Raw genomic sequence first — 15,493 nt, forward strand, 5'->3', positions numbered from 1 at the left:
ACACATGGTGAAATTTCATCAGAACCATGAGCCTACTATGGGTCAAGTCCTTTTAGTATTTTGTTGATATCTTTTGTAGATGTCTTGATTATTTTCAAAACCTTCCCCACTTCCTATATCATCTTTTTTGTGTTGGGACTATCGTGTCTTCCACTGTGAAAGCACTTTTGAACTAGCCATTCAGTTCATCACTTATTTGTTCATCATTCTCTACAATCTTTTCCCTCTGATTCCCTTAGACTGACAAGTGACTCTTGATGAATACATGGAAATGTTTTGGATTTTCATTTGCTGTTCCACAATATTCCTTTCAAAGTTTCCTTGATGCTCATCTTTTATCTTGCTATTCTCATTCTTTGCTCGTATAACTTGTAAATGCTGGTTGGCTGGAGTCTGTCTATATCTTTGCCACTGCACTTCTCAAAGCTTCTTTGCTTTATGACATCTTTAAAACATTTTTTTCCCCTTTCATATCATTCCCTATGTATTTGAGGCTTTAGGTACCCTTACTTCTACCCCTTCATTGTGAATTTCACAGAACCTTTCACCACAAAGCCCTGGTTTGTGGCTTCTGAACTCCATTTCCCAATATATTTGTTACCACAGAAATTATTAAAGTTTGTGTAGTTATACTGCTTTGAAGAATGTATGTGAGAAATACTTAGAAAAACAAATGGATTTGTATGTAACATTTATAGATCTGGAGAAGGCATATGATAGAGTAGATAGAGATGCGGTGTGGAAGGTGTTAAGAGTATATGGTGTGGGAGGCAAGTTGCTTGAAGCAGTGAAAAGTTTTTATCGAGGATGTAAGGCATATGTACGAGTGGGAAGAGAGGAGTGATTGGTTCTCATTGAATGTCAGTTTGTGTGATGTTTCCATAGTTGTTTAATTTGTTTATGGATGGGGTTGTTAGGGAGGTGAATGCAAGAGTTTTGGAGAGAGGGGCAAGTATGTTGTGGATGAGAGGGCTTGGGAAATGAGTCAGTTGTTGTTCGCTGATGATACATCACTGGTGGCTGATTTGGGTGAGAAACTGTGGAAGCTGGTGACCGAGTTTGGTAAAGTGTGTTCAAGAAGAAAGCTGAGAGTAAATGTGAATAAGAGCTAGGTTATCAGGTTCTGTAGGTTGAGGGAGGTAAGTATGAATGGAGAAAAACTGGAGGAATTGAAGTGTTTTAGATATCTGGGAGTGGATTTAGCAGCAGATGGAACCATGGAAATGGAAGTGAGTCACAGGGTGGGGGAGGAGGTGAAGGTTCTAGGAGCGTTGAAGAATGTTTGGAAGGTGAGAACATTATCTCAGAGAGCAAAAATGGGTATGTTTGAAGGAATAGTGGTTCCAACAATGTTATATGGTTGCGAGGTGTAGGCTATAAATAGGGTTGTGCGGAGGAGGGTTAATGTGTTGGGGGTGGGAAGTTTAAGGACAATATGTGGTGTGGGGTGGTTTGATCAAGTAAGTAATGAAAGGGTAAGAGAAATGTGTTGTAATAAAAAGAGTGTGGTTGCGAGAGTAGAAAAGGGTGTATTGAAATGGATTGTTCACATGGAGAGAATGAGTGAGGAAAGATTGACGAAGAGGATATATTGCCAGAGGTGGAGGGAACAAGGAGAATTGGGAGACCAGATTGGAGGTGGAAGGATGGAGTGAAAAAGATTTTGGGCGATCGGGGCTTGAACATGCAGGAGGATGAAAGGCATGCAAGGAATAGAGTGAATTAGAGCGATGTGGTATACCGGGGTGGACGTGCTGTCAATGGATTGAACCAGGGCATGTGAAGCATCTGAGGTAAACCATGGAAAGTTTTGTGGGGCCTGGATGTGGAAAGGGAGCTGTGGTTTTGGTGCATTACTCATAACAGCTAGAGACTGAGTGTGAATGAATGTGGCCTTTGTTGTCTTTTCTTAGCGCTACCTTGCACGCGTGTGGGGGTGAGGGGGGGGTGTCGTTTCATGTGTGGTGGGGTGGCGATGGGAATGAATAAAGGCAGCAAGTATGAATTATGTACATGTGTATATATGTATGTGTCTGTGTATGTATATATATGTATACGTTGAAATGTATAGGTAAATATGTGTGCGTGTTTGGACATGTATGTATATACATGTGTATGTGAGTGGGTTAGGCTATTCTTTCATCTGTTTCCTTGTGCTACCTTGCTAGCGCGGCAGACAGCGACGAAGTATGATAAATAAATGAAATATATACATGACAGCTAGAGACTGAGTGTGAACGAATGTGGCCTTTGTTATCTTTTCCTGGCGCTACCTCACACATGTGTAGTGGGGATGGGAGTGTCATTTCATGTGTGGCGGGGTGGCGACGGGAATGAATTGAGGCAGCAAGTATGAATCATGTACATGTGTATATACGTATGTGTCTGTGTATGTATATGTAGGTATACATTGAAATTTATTGGTATGTATACGTGCGTGTATGGACATGCATGTATATACATGTGTGTGTGAGTGGGTTGGGCCATTCTTTTGTCTGTTTCCTTGCGCTACCTCGCTAATGTGGGAGACAGTGACAAAGCATGATAAAAGAATAAGATATTACATTGAAATGTATAGGTATGTATATGTGCATATGTGGACGTGGATGTATATACATGTGTATGTGGATGGATTGGGCCATTCTTTTGTCTGTTTCCTTGCGCTACCTCGCTAATGCGGAGACAGCAACAAAGTACAATAAAAAAAAAGAAATTCCCCTTTATGTCCTGTCTCTACTTTGCTCTTGTAGTGTCTTCAGTTACTGCATAGTCATACTTTAGCATTGCATGATGACTTCTTCCAGCTGGTGCACCATTTATAATGTTCTCAGTGTCCATGCCAGTATGTGTGAAGATAAGATTAGTAATGATGTGTTATTAACCCATCTCATTTTGGGGGGTCAATATTAGTAATTGAACAAGTGTTTTTTTTTTCTTTTTTCTTTATAGAGTACTGATGCATTATTCAGGTTTTAAAGATATTCATATTATGTAATTAAACACCACATGGTACTTCCATCCACAAGTACAGTATGCTTTTTCAACATATTGTCTCACTGTTTACCAGGTTTTACTTCTTGTGCTTTTTTTTTTTTTTTTATATACTTTGTCGCTGTCTCCCGCGTTTGCGAGGTAGCGCAAGGAAACAGACGAAAGAAATGGCCCAACCCCCCCCATACACATGTATATACATACGTCCACACACGCAAATATACATACCTACACAGCTTTCCATGGTTTACCCCAGACGCTTCACATGCCTTGATTCAATCCACTGACAGCACGTCAACCCCGGTATACCACATCGCTCCAATTCACTCTATTCCTTGCCCTCCTTTCACCCTCCTGCATGTTCAGGCCCCGATCACACAAAATCTTTTTCACTCCATCTTTCCACCTCCAATTTGGTCTCCCTCTTCTCCTTGCTCCCTCCACCTCCGACACATATATCCTCTTGGTCAATCTTTCCTCACTCATCCTCTCCATGTGCCCAAACCACTTCAAAACACCCTCTTCTGCTCTCTCAACCACGCTCTTTTTATTTCCACACATCTCTCTTACCCTTACGTTACTCACTCGATCAAACCACCTCACACCACACATTGTCCTCAAACATCTCATTTCCAGCACATCCATCCTCCTGCGCACAACTCTATCCATAGCCCACGCCTCGCAACCATACAACATTGTTGGAACCACTATTCCTTCAAACATACCCATTTTTGCTTTCCGAGATAATGTTCTCGACTTCCACACATTCTTCAAGGCCCCCAGAATTTTCGCCCCCTCCCTCACCCTATGATCCACTTCCGCTTCCATGGTTCCATCCGCTGCCAGATCCACTCCCAGATATCTAAAACACTTCTTGTGCTTTTATTAGTAATAATTTACACTTTAGATGAATGATGTACAGTGCAAAACAGCCTGCTCTAGAAACTATGATCAACTTGGGGTGGAATTTTGAGTGTGCTGGACTATAGTTTTTTGGTAGTCTTTATTTTTTAGAAGTTAGCATTTATTAATCTTGACCTATATATGAAATAGATTTTAAACATTGCCAAAGAAAAACTTTGTTAGAGAAAACTTTCATATGGTATTACTTCCATAGGTGATGCAAGCTAACTTGTAATTAGGAATTTGTACTGTACAGGAAGTTCTTCACTTGTGGGGCCTTATCTCTTGAACATTCTCTATTGCTGCAGCTTCTTTAACATATGTTTGTTGTCTACATTGACCATGTCCTCAGTCATTTTATTTTATTCATCCGCCACTCATATTATTATTATTTTGCTTTGTCGCTGTCTCCCGCGTTTGCGAGGTAGCGCAAGGAAACAGACGAAAGAAATGGCCCAACCCACCCCCATACACATGTAAATACATACACATCCACACATGCAAATATACATACCTATACATCTCAATGTACACATATATATATACACACACAGACATATACATATATACACATGTACATAATTCATACTGTCTGCCTCTATTTATTCCCATCGCCACCTCGCCACACATGGAATAACATCCTCCTCCCCCCTCGTGTGTGCGAGGTAGCACTAGGAAAAGACAGCAAAGGCCCCATTCGTTCACACTCAGTCTCTAGCTGTCATGTAATAATGCCCGAAACCACAGCTCCCTTTCCACATCCAGGCCCCACAGAACTTTCCATGGTTTACCCCAGACGCTGCACATGCCTTGATTCAATCCATCTATACATCTTTTTAAACAAGTTTCTAATTACTTTCATGTTGTGTCCTCTAGCTGTGTCCTTACATTTCTTGAAGAACTGTTCACTGTCTATGTCATCAGTTTGTTTTAAAATTTAATGGTTATAATCACATTACTCCTCACTCTTCTCTTAGAAAGCAGCATTCTTGTTGATAAAGTTTCACCAAGTTCGTGTGTTTAGAATTTTATGTACAATCTTCCTCCGATTTATTTTTTCTCTGCAACTTCTATCTTTAACCTGCCATGCTCTGTAGAGTATTAGGCAACAACATCAATTGTTTCCATTCTTTTGTATCTTTGTATTTCAATAAAGAATATTTTATCGGTCATAACACATGTGCCTAATTTTTTTTTCTTTTTCTTCACAGAACCAGTGATTGCCTTGGAGTACATATCACAAATTCTTACCAAACTTAGTACCAATCTAAAAATGAGTGTTTCCAGTGAACGTGAACCCGAAGACCAAATGGTGCAACTGGTTGCTAATTTGGCGGGGCAGCTCTTTAGTAGTTATATATTCTGGGAGACAAAAGGCATACATGAATTCATGAAGTCCCTGTTTTTGTTGCTTTGTCAGTCTTCAAAATTTCTTGCTGAGGACACAATTGTTGTACTCAAGACAACTTTCTTAAAGGCTTTTGAGGGATTGATTGCATCATTAGCAGCAGATAATCCTGATAGATTGCTGGAAGAAGGAGGATGCCTTAGGTCTACACTGAAAGATATTAAACAGACTGTAATGGAAGACACCTGCTCCTTTCAGATGGCAATGACCATGGCTGAGCTTACCCAAAAACTTTTGATATTGATATTCAGCCATGTGTCTGAAGAAGAAGAATGTAGTATCATGCTTGATCACAGCAGAATACAAACCATGCTGGACATGCTTTCACCTAGTGAGGGGGAATGGGCTGAACTGGAAGTGCAATTATGTCCCCTTTACATGGCACCAGCTATCCTTCAGGGAACTACATCATTCAGGGAATTTCCATTCCCAAGAAAGATGGACGACAAATTACAATGGGATCATAAGCATTCCCGCATTTCCATGTTTCTCTGTGACATACTGTTATTTGTGTGTGGATATGGAAGCACTGATGTAGTCACCATGAAGGAGGAACAGGTATCTCTTGGTCAGTACACTCATCTCGTTGTCTCAGCCCTTCACTCTACATGCCATGCCACTGTTATGCAAGAATTAAATGATATTCTCCAAAATGTAAGTAAGATATTTTTGCTTTTTGTATTTGTAACAGCAATGATTCCCTCTTTTTTGCTCTTTTTTTCATACATGTTTGCCACTTCTTATGTTAGTGAGGTAGTGCTAGGATCAAATGAAGAAATGGCCTCATTAGCTCACATCCACTCTCTAACTGCCTTGTATAATGCACCAAAACTGGAGCCTCCTATCCACATCCAGGCCTCTCAGACCTTTCCATGGTTTCCCCTGACCGCTTCATAAGCCCTGGTTCAGCTCATTGACTGATGTACTTACCCTGTAAATAATGTCACTCCAATTAGCTCTCTCTTGTATGCCTCACACCCTCCAGCATGGTCTGGCCCTGAGATTTCAAAGCATATTTCACTCCATCCTTCCACCTCTTACCTAGTTTCCCCTTTCCTTGTCCTCTGCGCTTCTGACATGTACACCCTCTTAGCCATCCTTTCCTCACTCATTCTCTGCATATATCCAGGCTATTTCTGCACACTCTATTCAACTCTCTCATATACTCCTCTTATTGTCTCACCTTTTTCTTATTCTATCATTTCTTATTTGATCAATCCTTCCTGCACCACATTTCGTTCTCAGACATTTAATTTCCAACACATTCGCACTATTATTTATATTTTTGTCTAAGCCCCTTGCCTCACATCCATATAGCACCAATGGGAATACTATACCATCAAATGGACCCATTTTAGCCCTTAATGGCAATGACCTCTCTTTGCACTTATTCCTAAATGCACTCAAGACTTCTGACTCCTCATCCCACTCTGTGGCACACTTCTGCTTTCATATTTCTACATGCTACCATATCAACTCACAGGTATCTAAGATACTCCTCCTCCTTCAAGTTCCCTTCATTCAGATGGACTTTCCAAATAACTTCTCTCTTTTCTTTGCTAAACTTAATAACCTTGCTTTTATCCACATTCACTGTCGGCTTCCTCATTTCAGTCTCCCAGTTTCATACAACACTCATGGCAGATTGTATGCCTGCTCCTTTCTCCAAGACCCCTGCATTCACATCCCTCACCACCCCATCCATTAACAAATTCAACAGTCATACTGACAACACCTAGCTGTGCTGCAAACCCACCATCACCTGGAACCGTTCACCCTTGTTTCTACCCACTCATACGCAAGCCTTACTCTCTTGATGAAAATTTCTCACTATTTCTAATAGCTTTCCTCCAACTCCATGCATTCATAACACCTTCCACAAAGCATCTCTATCACCCCTGCTATGTGCTTTCAGAAGGTCCATAAGTAGCACATACAGGTCCTTCTGTTTCTCTAAGTATTTTTCACACACATTCTTGAATGCAAGTATTTCTCATACACATTCTTGAATGCAAACACCTTATTCAAACATCCCTTACCACTTCTGAAACTATATTTTTCCTACCCAGTCTGATGATCTGTATCTGTCACCACCCTCTCAATCACCACTCGTCCATACATCGTACAAGGTACACTCAACAAACTAATACTTAAGTAATTCAAACACTCCCCTGTGTCCCGCTTTCCATTATACCATGGCACTATGAATACATTCCACCCATCTTCAGGCACTTTACCATGATCCATGCATGCACTAAAAATTGTAACTAACCATTCAACAATACAGTCACCCCCTTTCTAAAGAAATTCTACTGCAGTATCATCCTCTCCAGCTGCCTTGCCACATTTCATCATATGTTAGGCGTTCACCACTTCCTCTCTTTTCATCAAACCACTTCTTATGATTCTCTCACTTCACATACTCCCTAGCCCAAACACCTTACATTTGTTCTCTTGTTTTTCTTACACTATGAACCTCCTTTCAAAACATCTTATTCTCCCTGAAGTTTGCTGATACTTACTCACCCCAACTCTTATTTGCCATCTTTTTCAACCCCTGCATCTTCCTTTTGACCTCCTGTTTGTTTTTCAAGTGCATCTACCAGTTACATTATTTTTTTTATGCTTGTTTACCATTTTCTGCATTAGCAAGGTAGCACCAGGAATAGATGAAGAAAAAGCCTCATTAACTCATCTTTTTTCTAGCTGTATTGTGTAATGCACTGAAACCACAGCCCCCTGTCCACAACCAGGCCCCACATAGACCTTTCTGTGGTTTTCCCATGCTGCATCATATGCCTTGGTTCAGTCCTTTGATAGCACATTGCTTCATGTATACAACTTCGCTCTGGTTCATTCAATCGTGTGCATGCCTTTTATTCTCCTGCATGTTCAGGCTCTGAGCACCCAAAAAATCTTACTCACTTCATCCTTCCATATCCAATTTGGTCTACCCCTTCTCTTTGTTCCCTCCACTTTTGACACATATATCCTCTTTGTCAACCTCTCCTTACTCATTCTCTCCTTATGTCTGAACGATTTTAGCACACCCTCTTCAGCTCTCTCATCCATACTCTTCTCATTACCACTCCTCTCTCTAATCTTTTTAGTACATACTTATTTCAGTCAACCCTCCTCACATCACATTTTTTTTTCATTTTCACCATTTCACGCATAAGTGAGGTAGTGCCAGGAACAGATAAAGAAAGGCTGCATTAGCTCACATCTACTCTCTAACTGTCACATGCAAGGAACTATAGCCCTCAGTTCACAACCAGGCCCCACAGACCATTCCATGATTTCCCCTGTCTGCTTCATATGCCCTGCTTCAATCCATTGACAGCACATTAACCCCTATATGTAACACTATTCCAATGCAGTTTATCCTCTACTTGCCTTACATGCTTCTGTGTGTTCAGGCCCTGAGCCCTCAAGATCTTTTTCACTTCATTCTTCTATCTCCTATTTGGTCATCCATATCTCCTTGTTCACTCCACCTCTGAAACCTATGTCCTGTTTGTCAACCTCTCCTCACTCATTCTCTCCATATTTCCATCTCATTTCAGTAAGCCTTCTTCAGCTCTCTCAGCCACACTTCTTATTACCTCACCTCTCTCTTACCTTTTATTACTTACTTGATCAAACCACCTCACACCATATTTTGTCCACAGACATTTGATTTCCACCTCATCCAACTTCTGTTCATTCTCATCTATGGCACATGCCTTACATCCATGCAACATTTATGGGACTACCATATCTTCAAATAACCCAGTTTTGCCCTCCCAGTTAATCACCTCTTTTCCCACACATTTTCAATGCTTCCAGAACCTTCACCCCCTCTTTTCTGCTTCCATGGTTCCAGTTACTCTCATGTCCACTCCCAGGTATTGAAAGCACTTTCTTTCTCCCAAATTTTCTCTATTGAGTCTCACACCCCAACTAAACTGTGCCTCTGCCTTGCTAAACCTGATAACCTTGCTGTTTTTCACATTTACTCCTAACTTCCTCTTTTTACACACTCTCCCAAACTCAAGTACCAACTTATACAGTTTCTCCCTTGAATCTGCCGCCAGTATTGTGTCATCAGCAAATAGCTGATTCACTTCCCACAACCCTTTCACTCCCTACAGGCTACACTCCCACACTTCTTTCAAAATCCTGCATTTCCCTTACCTACCACTGTATCCATAAACAAATTAAACAGCCATGATGATATCACACATTCCTACCACAGACTATGATTTACCTCAAGTGAACTACTCACTCCCCTCACTTCCTACTGGTTTACATGCCTCGCACTCATGATAAAAACTTCTACATTCCTTTAGTAGCTTTCCTTTCTCACCATGTATTTGTAAGATCTTGCACGAGGTGTCTCTATCAAAGCTATCATATGCTTTTTGTGGGTCCTTAAATGCCGCATAGTTCCTTACGTTTCTGTAGATATTTCTCACACACATTTTTTAAAGCAAACATCTGATCCACACATCCTTTACCTTTCGTGAATCCATGTTTTTCTTCATGAATCTGATGCTTTATACATGCGTGCACCCACTCAGTCTCCATTCTTCCATACAACTTACCTGGCACCCTTAACAAACTTATACTTTTGTGGTTCAAATGCTCATCTTTGTTCCCTTTGCCTTTATACAATGGCATTATACATGCATCCCACTAATTCTCATGCACCCCACCAAGATCCATGCATACCTTTCTACATTTCATGTTTAATGTATCCCTTTAAAAATGAGGCTCCCCCCCCTATTTTCATCTTGTTTTGCTGTTGTTTTTTTTTCATAATGAGGCCTTTTCATTATCTGCATAGTAATACATTATATTAAGACTATGTAGAGTCATAAAAACACAAACAGTCAAAGAAATTGAAAATGATAATCTGAAGGTAGCAGTTTTTGCTGGACTGTTTGGCGTACTACAACCCCACTATACTCACGTACATAATTTCTGTGTGCCCTATCATTCATCAGGCATCCTCTGCCACAAAATCTCTGTATATTAGTGTACTATATATTTTTAAGCTGAAGCACATCATTTATCTTTGTAATAATAAAATACATGATAATCTTTTATTTGATGATATGTTTGATTTGACTTTTGTCCTGTTTTGCAGAATTTTGTCTCTGAGGATGTTAAGGCTGGTACAAGTAAACTTAGGGAGGACATGATGTGTTTATTAAGTGTGCTGAACCAGGGAAACAAGAGGCTTATTACTAAACAAATCAGAGACAGGTTGGTTATTCAAATTAAAGAATTGCATGAAAAGTATCTTACTGTAGATTATGATGATGTATATTCTCATGTGTTAAACCTGTAAAATACTTGTCATGATTAGTTCTTGAATTAATTAGGAAGTCAGCAAAAACTAGATAATGTTACTCATCACTCATAGTGTCTTCTTTTAACCTAGTTAGTTAGGCATCTAACCATGCTTTTCATCGCTTTTGGATAAAGGTAAAGATAAGCTCATTAGAGTATGCTTTGCTCTGTGTGATTTTTGTTCTGTTGATAGAGATTTAGCTTAAGCTAAGGCTTTGATAGGATGGCTAATTTTGCATTTGCTCTCTGGATTACTTGTGCCACCCCTTGTTGGTTTGGGGATAAGACTTGCATCTGAATAGTTTTAAATGCATATCTGTTTAGTACCATAAAGCCTTATTATTTTGAAACCCTGATTTTTTAAGCTTTATGATAGTTAAGCTTGTTTGATTCATCAGCTTTTAAAAGGACTGTATAATTAGTCATTCTAGCATGATCCATTGTGTAAATGAAATTGCAGAAGAAGCTTGTCAAATTGTGTACTGAAAGAGAACTGATGATTGGGAAGACTCTGTTAAAGAAAAGAAAAAAAAAAAAGGCAAATAAGTATGTGTGGTTGAGTGAGTTTGAGTTCAAGGCCTTTATTGAATTATGTGTTAACTGATGGGCATGCAAGAGAAGTTGTTGGATGTGAATGTGTTGAGAGGGTCAGCCAGTGGAATGTTTTATCATTTCTTTGTGAAAGTGAGTGTGAAAGTAGGTATTATTTGGTGGGCAGCAACCAACCATGGAGGTATGTTATCAGCACTCCCCGCCTGGGTACTGGAAGGGTTAGTGACAGCTGTGTAGTGAACCAGCACTTCAGTGGTTATCAAGTTGCACTCCTCAGACCCAGGTAGTTGTCTTTCCTTTCTGCCTCACCCACACTAGGTCTGCTGGCATTCTGTACACAAATGTACAATCTCTTCTTGTCACACAGAACACCTAACGACACCTAACTTACCCAACCCATTCTTTGTAACACTAGATTTTCCTGCTGTGAGCTTTATGCACTAACCCTGCCTTTTAGCAAAATGATAGGAACAATAGACGGAAGTCAGAGATGGAAGCATTAGACAGGGGGTTTAGGTAGAAACATAAGCTGGAAGTAATAAGAAGAAACATTGGATGAGAGTATAAGGTAGAAGTTGTGGACTGAAACATTAGGCAGGAACATTAGATAAGCGATTTAGGTAGAGGTAGTCATTGTGAACATTATGGAGGAACCTTTGAGGACACTATGTAGAGACACTTACGACATGTGGCCTGTTAAAGGTGTGACATTAAAGGCCAAGAAGCAGCATTGGAGTTCACCAGTTATGGAGACACTTTTGTCATGGCCACCCTTTTGAGGGGGTCTTGAATGGAACAGGCATGAGAGATAGACAGGTTAGGGTGGAAGTTTGTGGTAATTTTAGGAAAAGAGGAAATGCCCTGTGAAAGTAGTGAGAGTGAGAGTGTTTAGAAACATTGCCTGTGTGCAGATAGACCAAGAGATATGGAGTGAAGAAAGGCATATGGGTGGCAGTAAATGAAAATGTGGGAGTGTAAGAGGAGTGCTAGGTAATTTGGAAAGCATTGCACAAATGTGCAAGTCAAATGTGTGGCATGTGAAAGATAAGTTTGGATAGGTGAAAAAGATCTGTGAATTATGGAGTCTATTTATCTATCTATCTATATCTCTGACAACCATTTCCTTTGGGAGCTCCCTGTAGGGGTGGCCACAGTAAAAAGTCTCCATAACAGTTGAGCTGCAGTGCCACATTTTAGCCTTTAGTGCCTCACCTTTAACAGGTCACTAGCAGAGGGCAACACTAGTGCAGTGTTTTCAGAGGCTTCCACTTAAGTGAGGTAGTTGAATTGGTAGTGGATGAAAAACAGAAGGTGTATTGATGGTCTTTTCATGAAGAGAGTGTCTTTAATTTGGATGAGTATTGGAGAAAGTACTAAAATTTCTAGATCAGTTGAAAGGTATAAGAACTGAAGAACAGGGCAAATGAGAATTTTTTGAAGAGATTGATTAACCTCAGGGAAAATAAGTAAATTTTGTAGATGGAGTTCATTTGTGTGAAGCAAATAGTAGGACAAATGAGGGCAACAGTGATGAGAGTAATGGGTAAGTGATATCAAAAATAGAAGTGACAAAGAAGTTGAAGGAACACTGAATGTGTTATTTGATAGGGAGGCAGATGTGATTTGTTTGGGATGGAATGTCATGCAAAATGAGATGGTCAGTATGAATGTTATGGTGAAAAGAGAGATAGTGGTAAGATCCCTCCATAAAGTGAAGTATGGTAAAGTGACAGGAGTGAATGGGATTGCAGTTGACTCATGAAGGGGGTTGAGAGTGTTGTTAGTTGGTTAGTTAGGCTGGTTGACATTTGTGTGACCAAAGGAGAGGAGCCTGATGACTGGCAGAATGCATACATAGTGCCATTTTATGCAGACAAGGGGCACAAAAGTGAATGTCCAAATTACTGACCTATTTGTCTTTTGAGTCATAAGACCCATATACATACATTTGAAGGGTAGAAAGTCACTTTTGACTGTGAAAGTGGTACCTATATGTTCAATTAAGCGATTATGATTCACACTGCCATTCAGTTTCCTTCTTCTCAATTTTTATTCTTACTTGTTAGTTGTATACCAAGAGCTGTATAAGTTTGGTGTTTTGAATCTGGATATGGTTTCATCATTTAGCAGGAAGAGTAACAATTGGTTTTCTGTGATGACCATAGTCTTGATTGGTTGATTGCTTTGGGTGGTTGAGTAGTCACAAAGGCAGTGGTAATTGTCTTACTTGGTAATGGATATCCAGATCATCGACCATACAAGTTTTCAGAAATTCATATGCAAAATTCATATAGATGGAAGTGCAGAAATCAGTCTTTCTAAAGAAGAAAAGGATTTTCCCTGTGCTTATGAATATTTGTGTCTTTCGCTGTTGTAAATATTACCTTTGTTTGAATGTTTCTTTTGCCTCTGCTTCATGTGTAAGTCTTCAAAAGTAGTCCTCATTTCTTTTTCTCTCTACTTCATTGCCTTTTACATTTGCCTCTGTTATGTAACTGTTATGTATAACCATCATGTAAGCAGGCAAACCACAATGAGGTAAGTGAGGATTTCGTACACCAGATTTTAACCTTGAAATTTTTTTTTTCTTTTTTTTTTGCTTTGTCGCTGTCTCCCGCGTTTGCGAGGTAGCGCAAGGAAACAGACGAAAGAAATGGCCCAACCCACCCCCATACACATGTATATACATACGTCCACACACGCAAATATACATACCTACACAGCTTTCCATGGTTTACCCCAGACGCTTCACATGCCTTGATTCAATCCACTGACAGCACGTCAACCCCAGTATACCACATCGCTCCAATTCGCTCTATTCCTTGCCCTCCTTACACCCTCCTGCATGTTCAGACCCCGATCACACAAAATCTTTTTCACTCCATCTTTCCACCTCCAATTTGGTCTCCCTCTTCTCCTCATTCCCTCCACCTCCGACACATATATTCTCTTTGTCAATCTTTCCTCACTCATTCTCTCCATGTGCCCGAACCATTTCAAAACACCCTCTTCTGCTCTCTCAACCACGCTCTTTTTATTTCCACACATCTCTCTTACCCTTACGTTACTTACTCGATCAAACCACCTCACACCACACATTGTCCTCAAACATCTCATTTCCAGCACATCCATCCTCCTGCGCACAACTCTATCCATAGCCCACGCCTCGCAACCATACAACATTGTTGGAACCACTATTCCTTCAAACATACCCATTTTTGCTTTCCGAGATAATGTTCTCGACTTCCACACATTCTTCAAGGCTCCCAGAATTTTCGCCCCCTCCCCCACCCTATGATCCACTTCTGCTTCCATGGTTCCATCTGCTGCCAGATCCACTCCCAGATATCTAAAACACTTCACTTCCTCCAGTTTTTCTCCATTCAAACTCACCTCCCAATTGACTTGACCCTCAACCCTACTGTACCTAATAACCTTGCTCTTATTCACATTTACTCTTAACTTTCTTCTTTCACACACTTTACCAAACTCAGTCACCAGCTTCTGCAGTTTCTCACATGAATCAGCCACCAGCGCTGTATCATCAGCGAACAACAACTGACTCACTTCCCAAGCTCTCTCATCCCCAACAGACTTCAAACTTGCCCCTCTTTCCAAAACTCTTGCATTCACCTCCCTAACAACCCCATCCATAAACAAATTAAACAACCATGGAGACATCACACACCCCTGCCTGCAAACCTACATTCACTGAGAACCAATCACTTTCCTCTCTTCCTACACGTACACATGCCTTACATCCTCGATAAAAACTTTTCACTGCTTCTAACAACTTGCCTCCCACACCATATATTCTTAATACCTTCCACAGAGCATCTCTATCAACTCTATCATATGCCTTCTCCAGATCCATAAATGCTACATACAAATCCATTTGCTTTTCTAAGTATTTCTCACATACATTCTTCAAAGCAAATATATATATATATATATATATATATATATATATATTTTTTTTTTTTTTTATACTTTGTCGCTGTCTCCCGCGCTTGCGAGGTAGCGCAAGGAAACAGACGAAAGAAATGGCCCAACCTCCCCCCCATACACATGTATATACATACGTCCACACACGCAAATATACATACCTACACAGCTTTCCATGGTTTTCCCCAGACGCTTCACATGCCTTGATTCAATCCACTGACAGCACGTCAACCCCGGTATACCACATCGCTCCAATTCACTCTATTCCTTGCCCTCCTTTCACCCTCTTGCATGTTCAGGCCCCGATCACACAAAATCTTTTTCACTCCATCTTTCCACCTCCAATTTGGTCTCCCT

General features: G+C 40.4%; 1 protein-coding gene across 1 annotated transcript in view; it reads left to right on the top strand.

Annotated features, from left to right (window-relative positions):
- Positions 1–15,493, top strand: part of Ltn1 (E3 ubiquitin-protein ligase listerin) — a 154,557-nt gene that overhangs the window by 43,697 nt on the left and 95,367 nt on the right. The window contains exons 12-13 of the mRNA XM_071671796.1: positions 5,106–5,956; positions 10,434–10,552. Of these exons, the coding sequence (XP_071527897.1) occupies positions 5,106–5,956; positions 10,434–10,552 (970 nt within the window). The remainder of the gene's footprint in view (positions 1–5,105; positions 5,957–10,433; positions 10,553–15,493) is intronic.

This window comes from Panulirus ornatus, chromosome 17, assembly GCF_036320965.1.
Source record: "Panulirus ornatus isolate Po-2019 chromosome 17, ASM3632096v1, whole genome shotgun sequence".
Classification (NCBI taxonomy): Eukaryota; Metazoa; Arthropoda; class Malacostraca; order Decapoda; family Palinuridae; genus Panulirus; species Panulirus ornatus.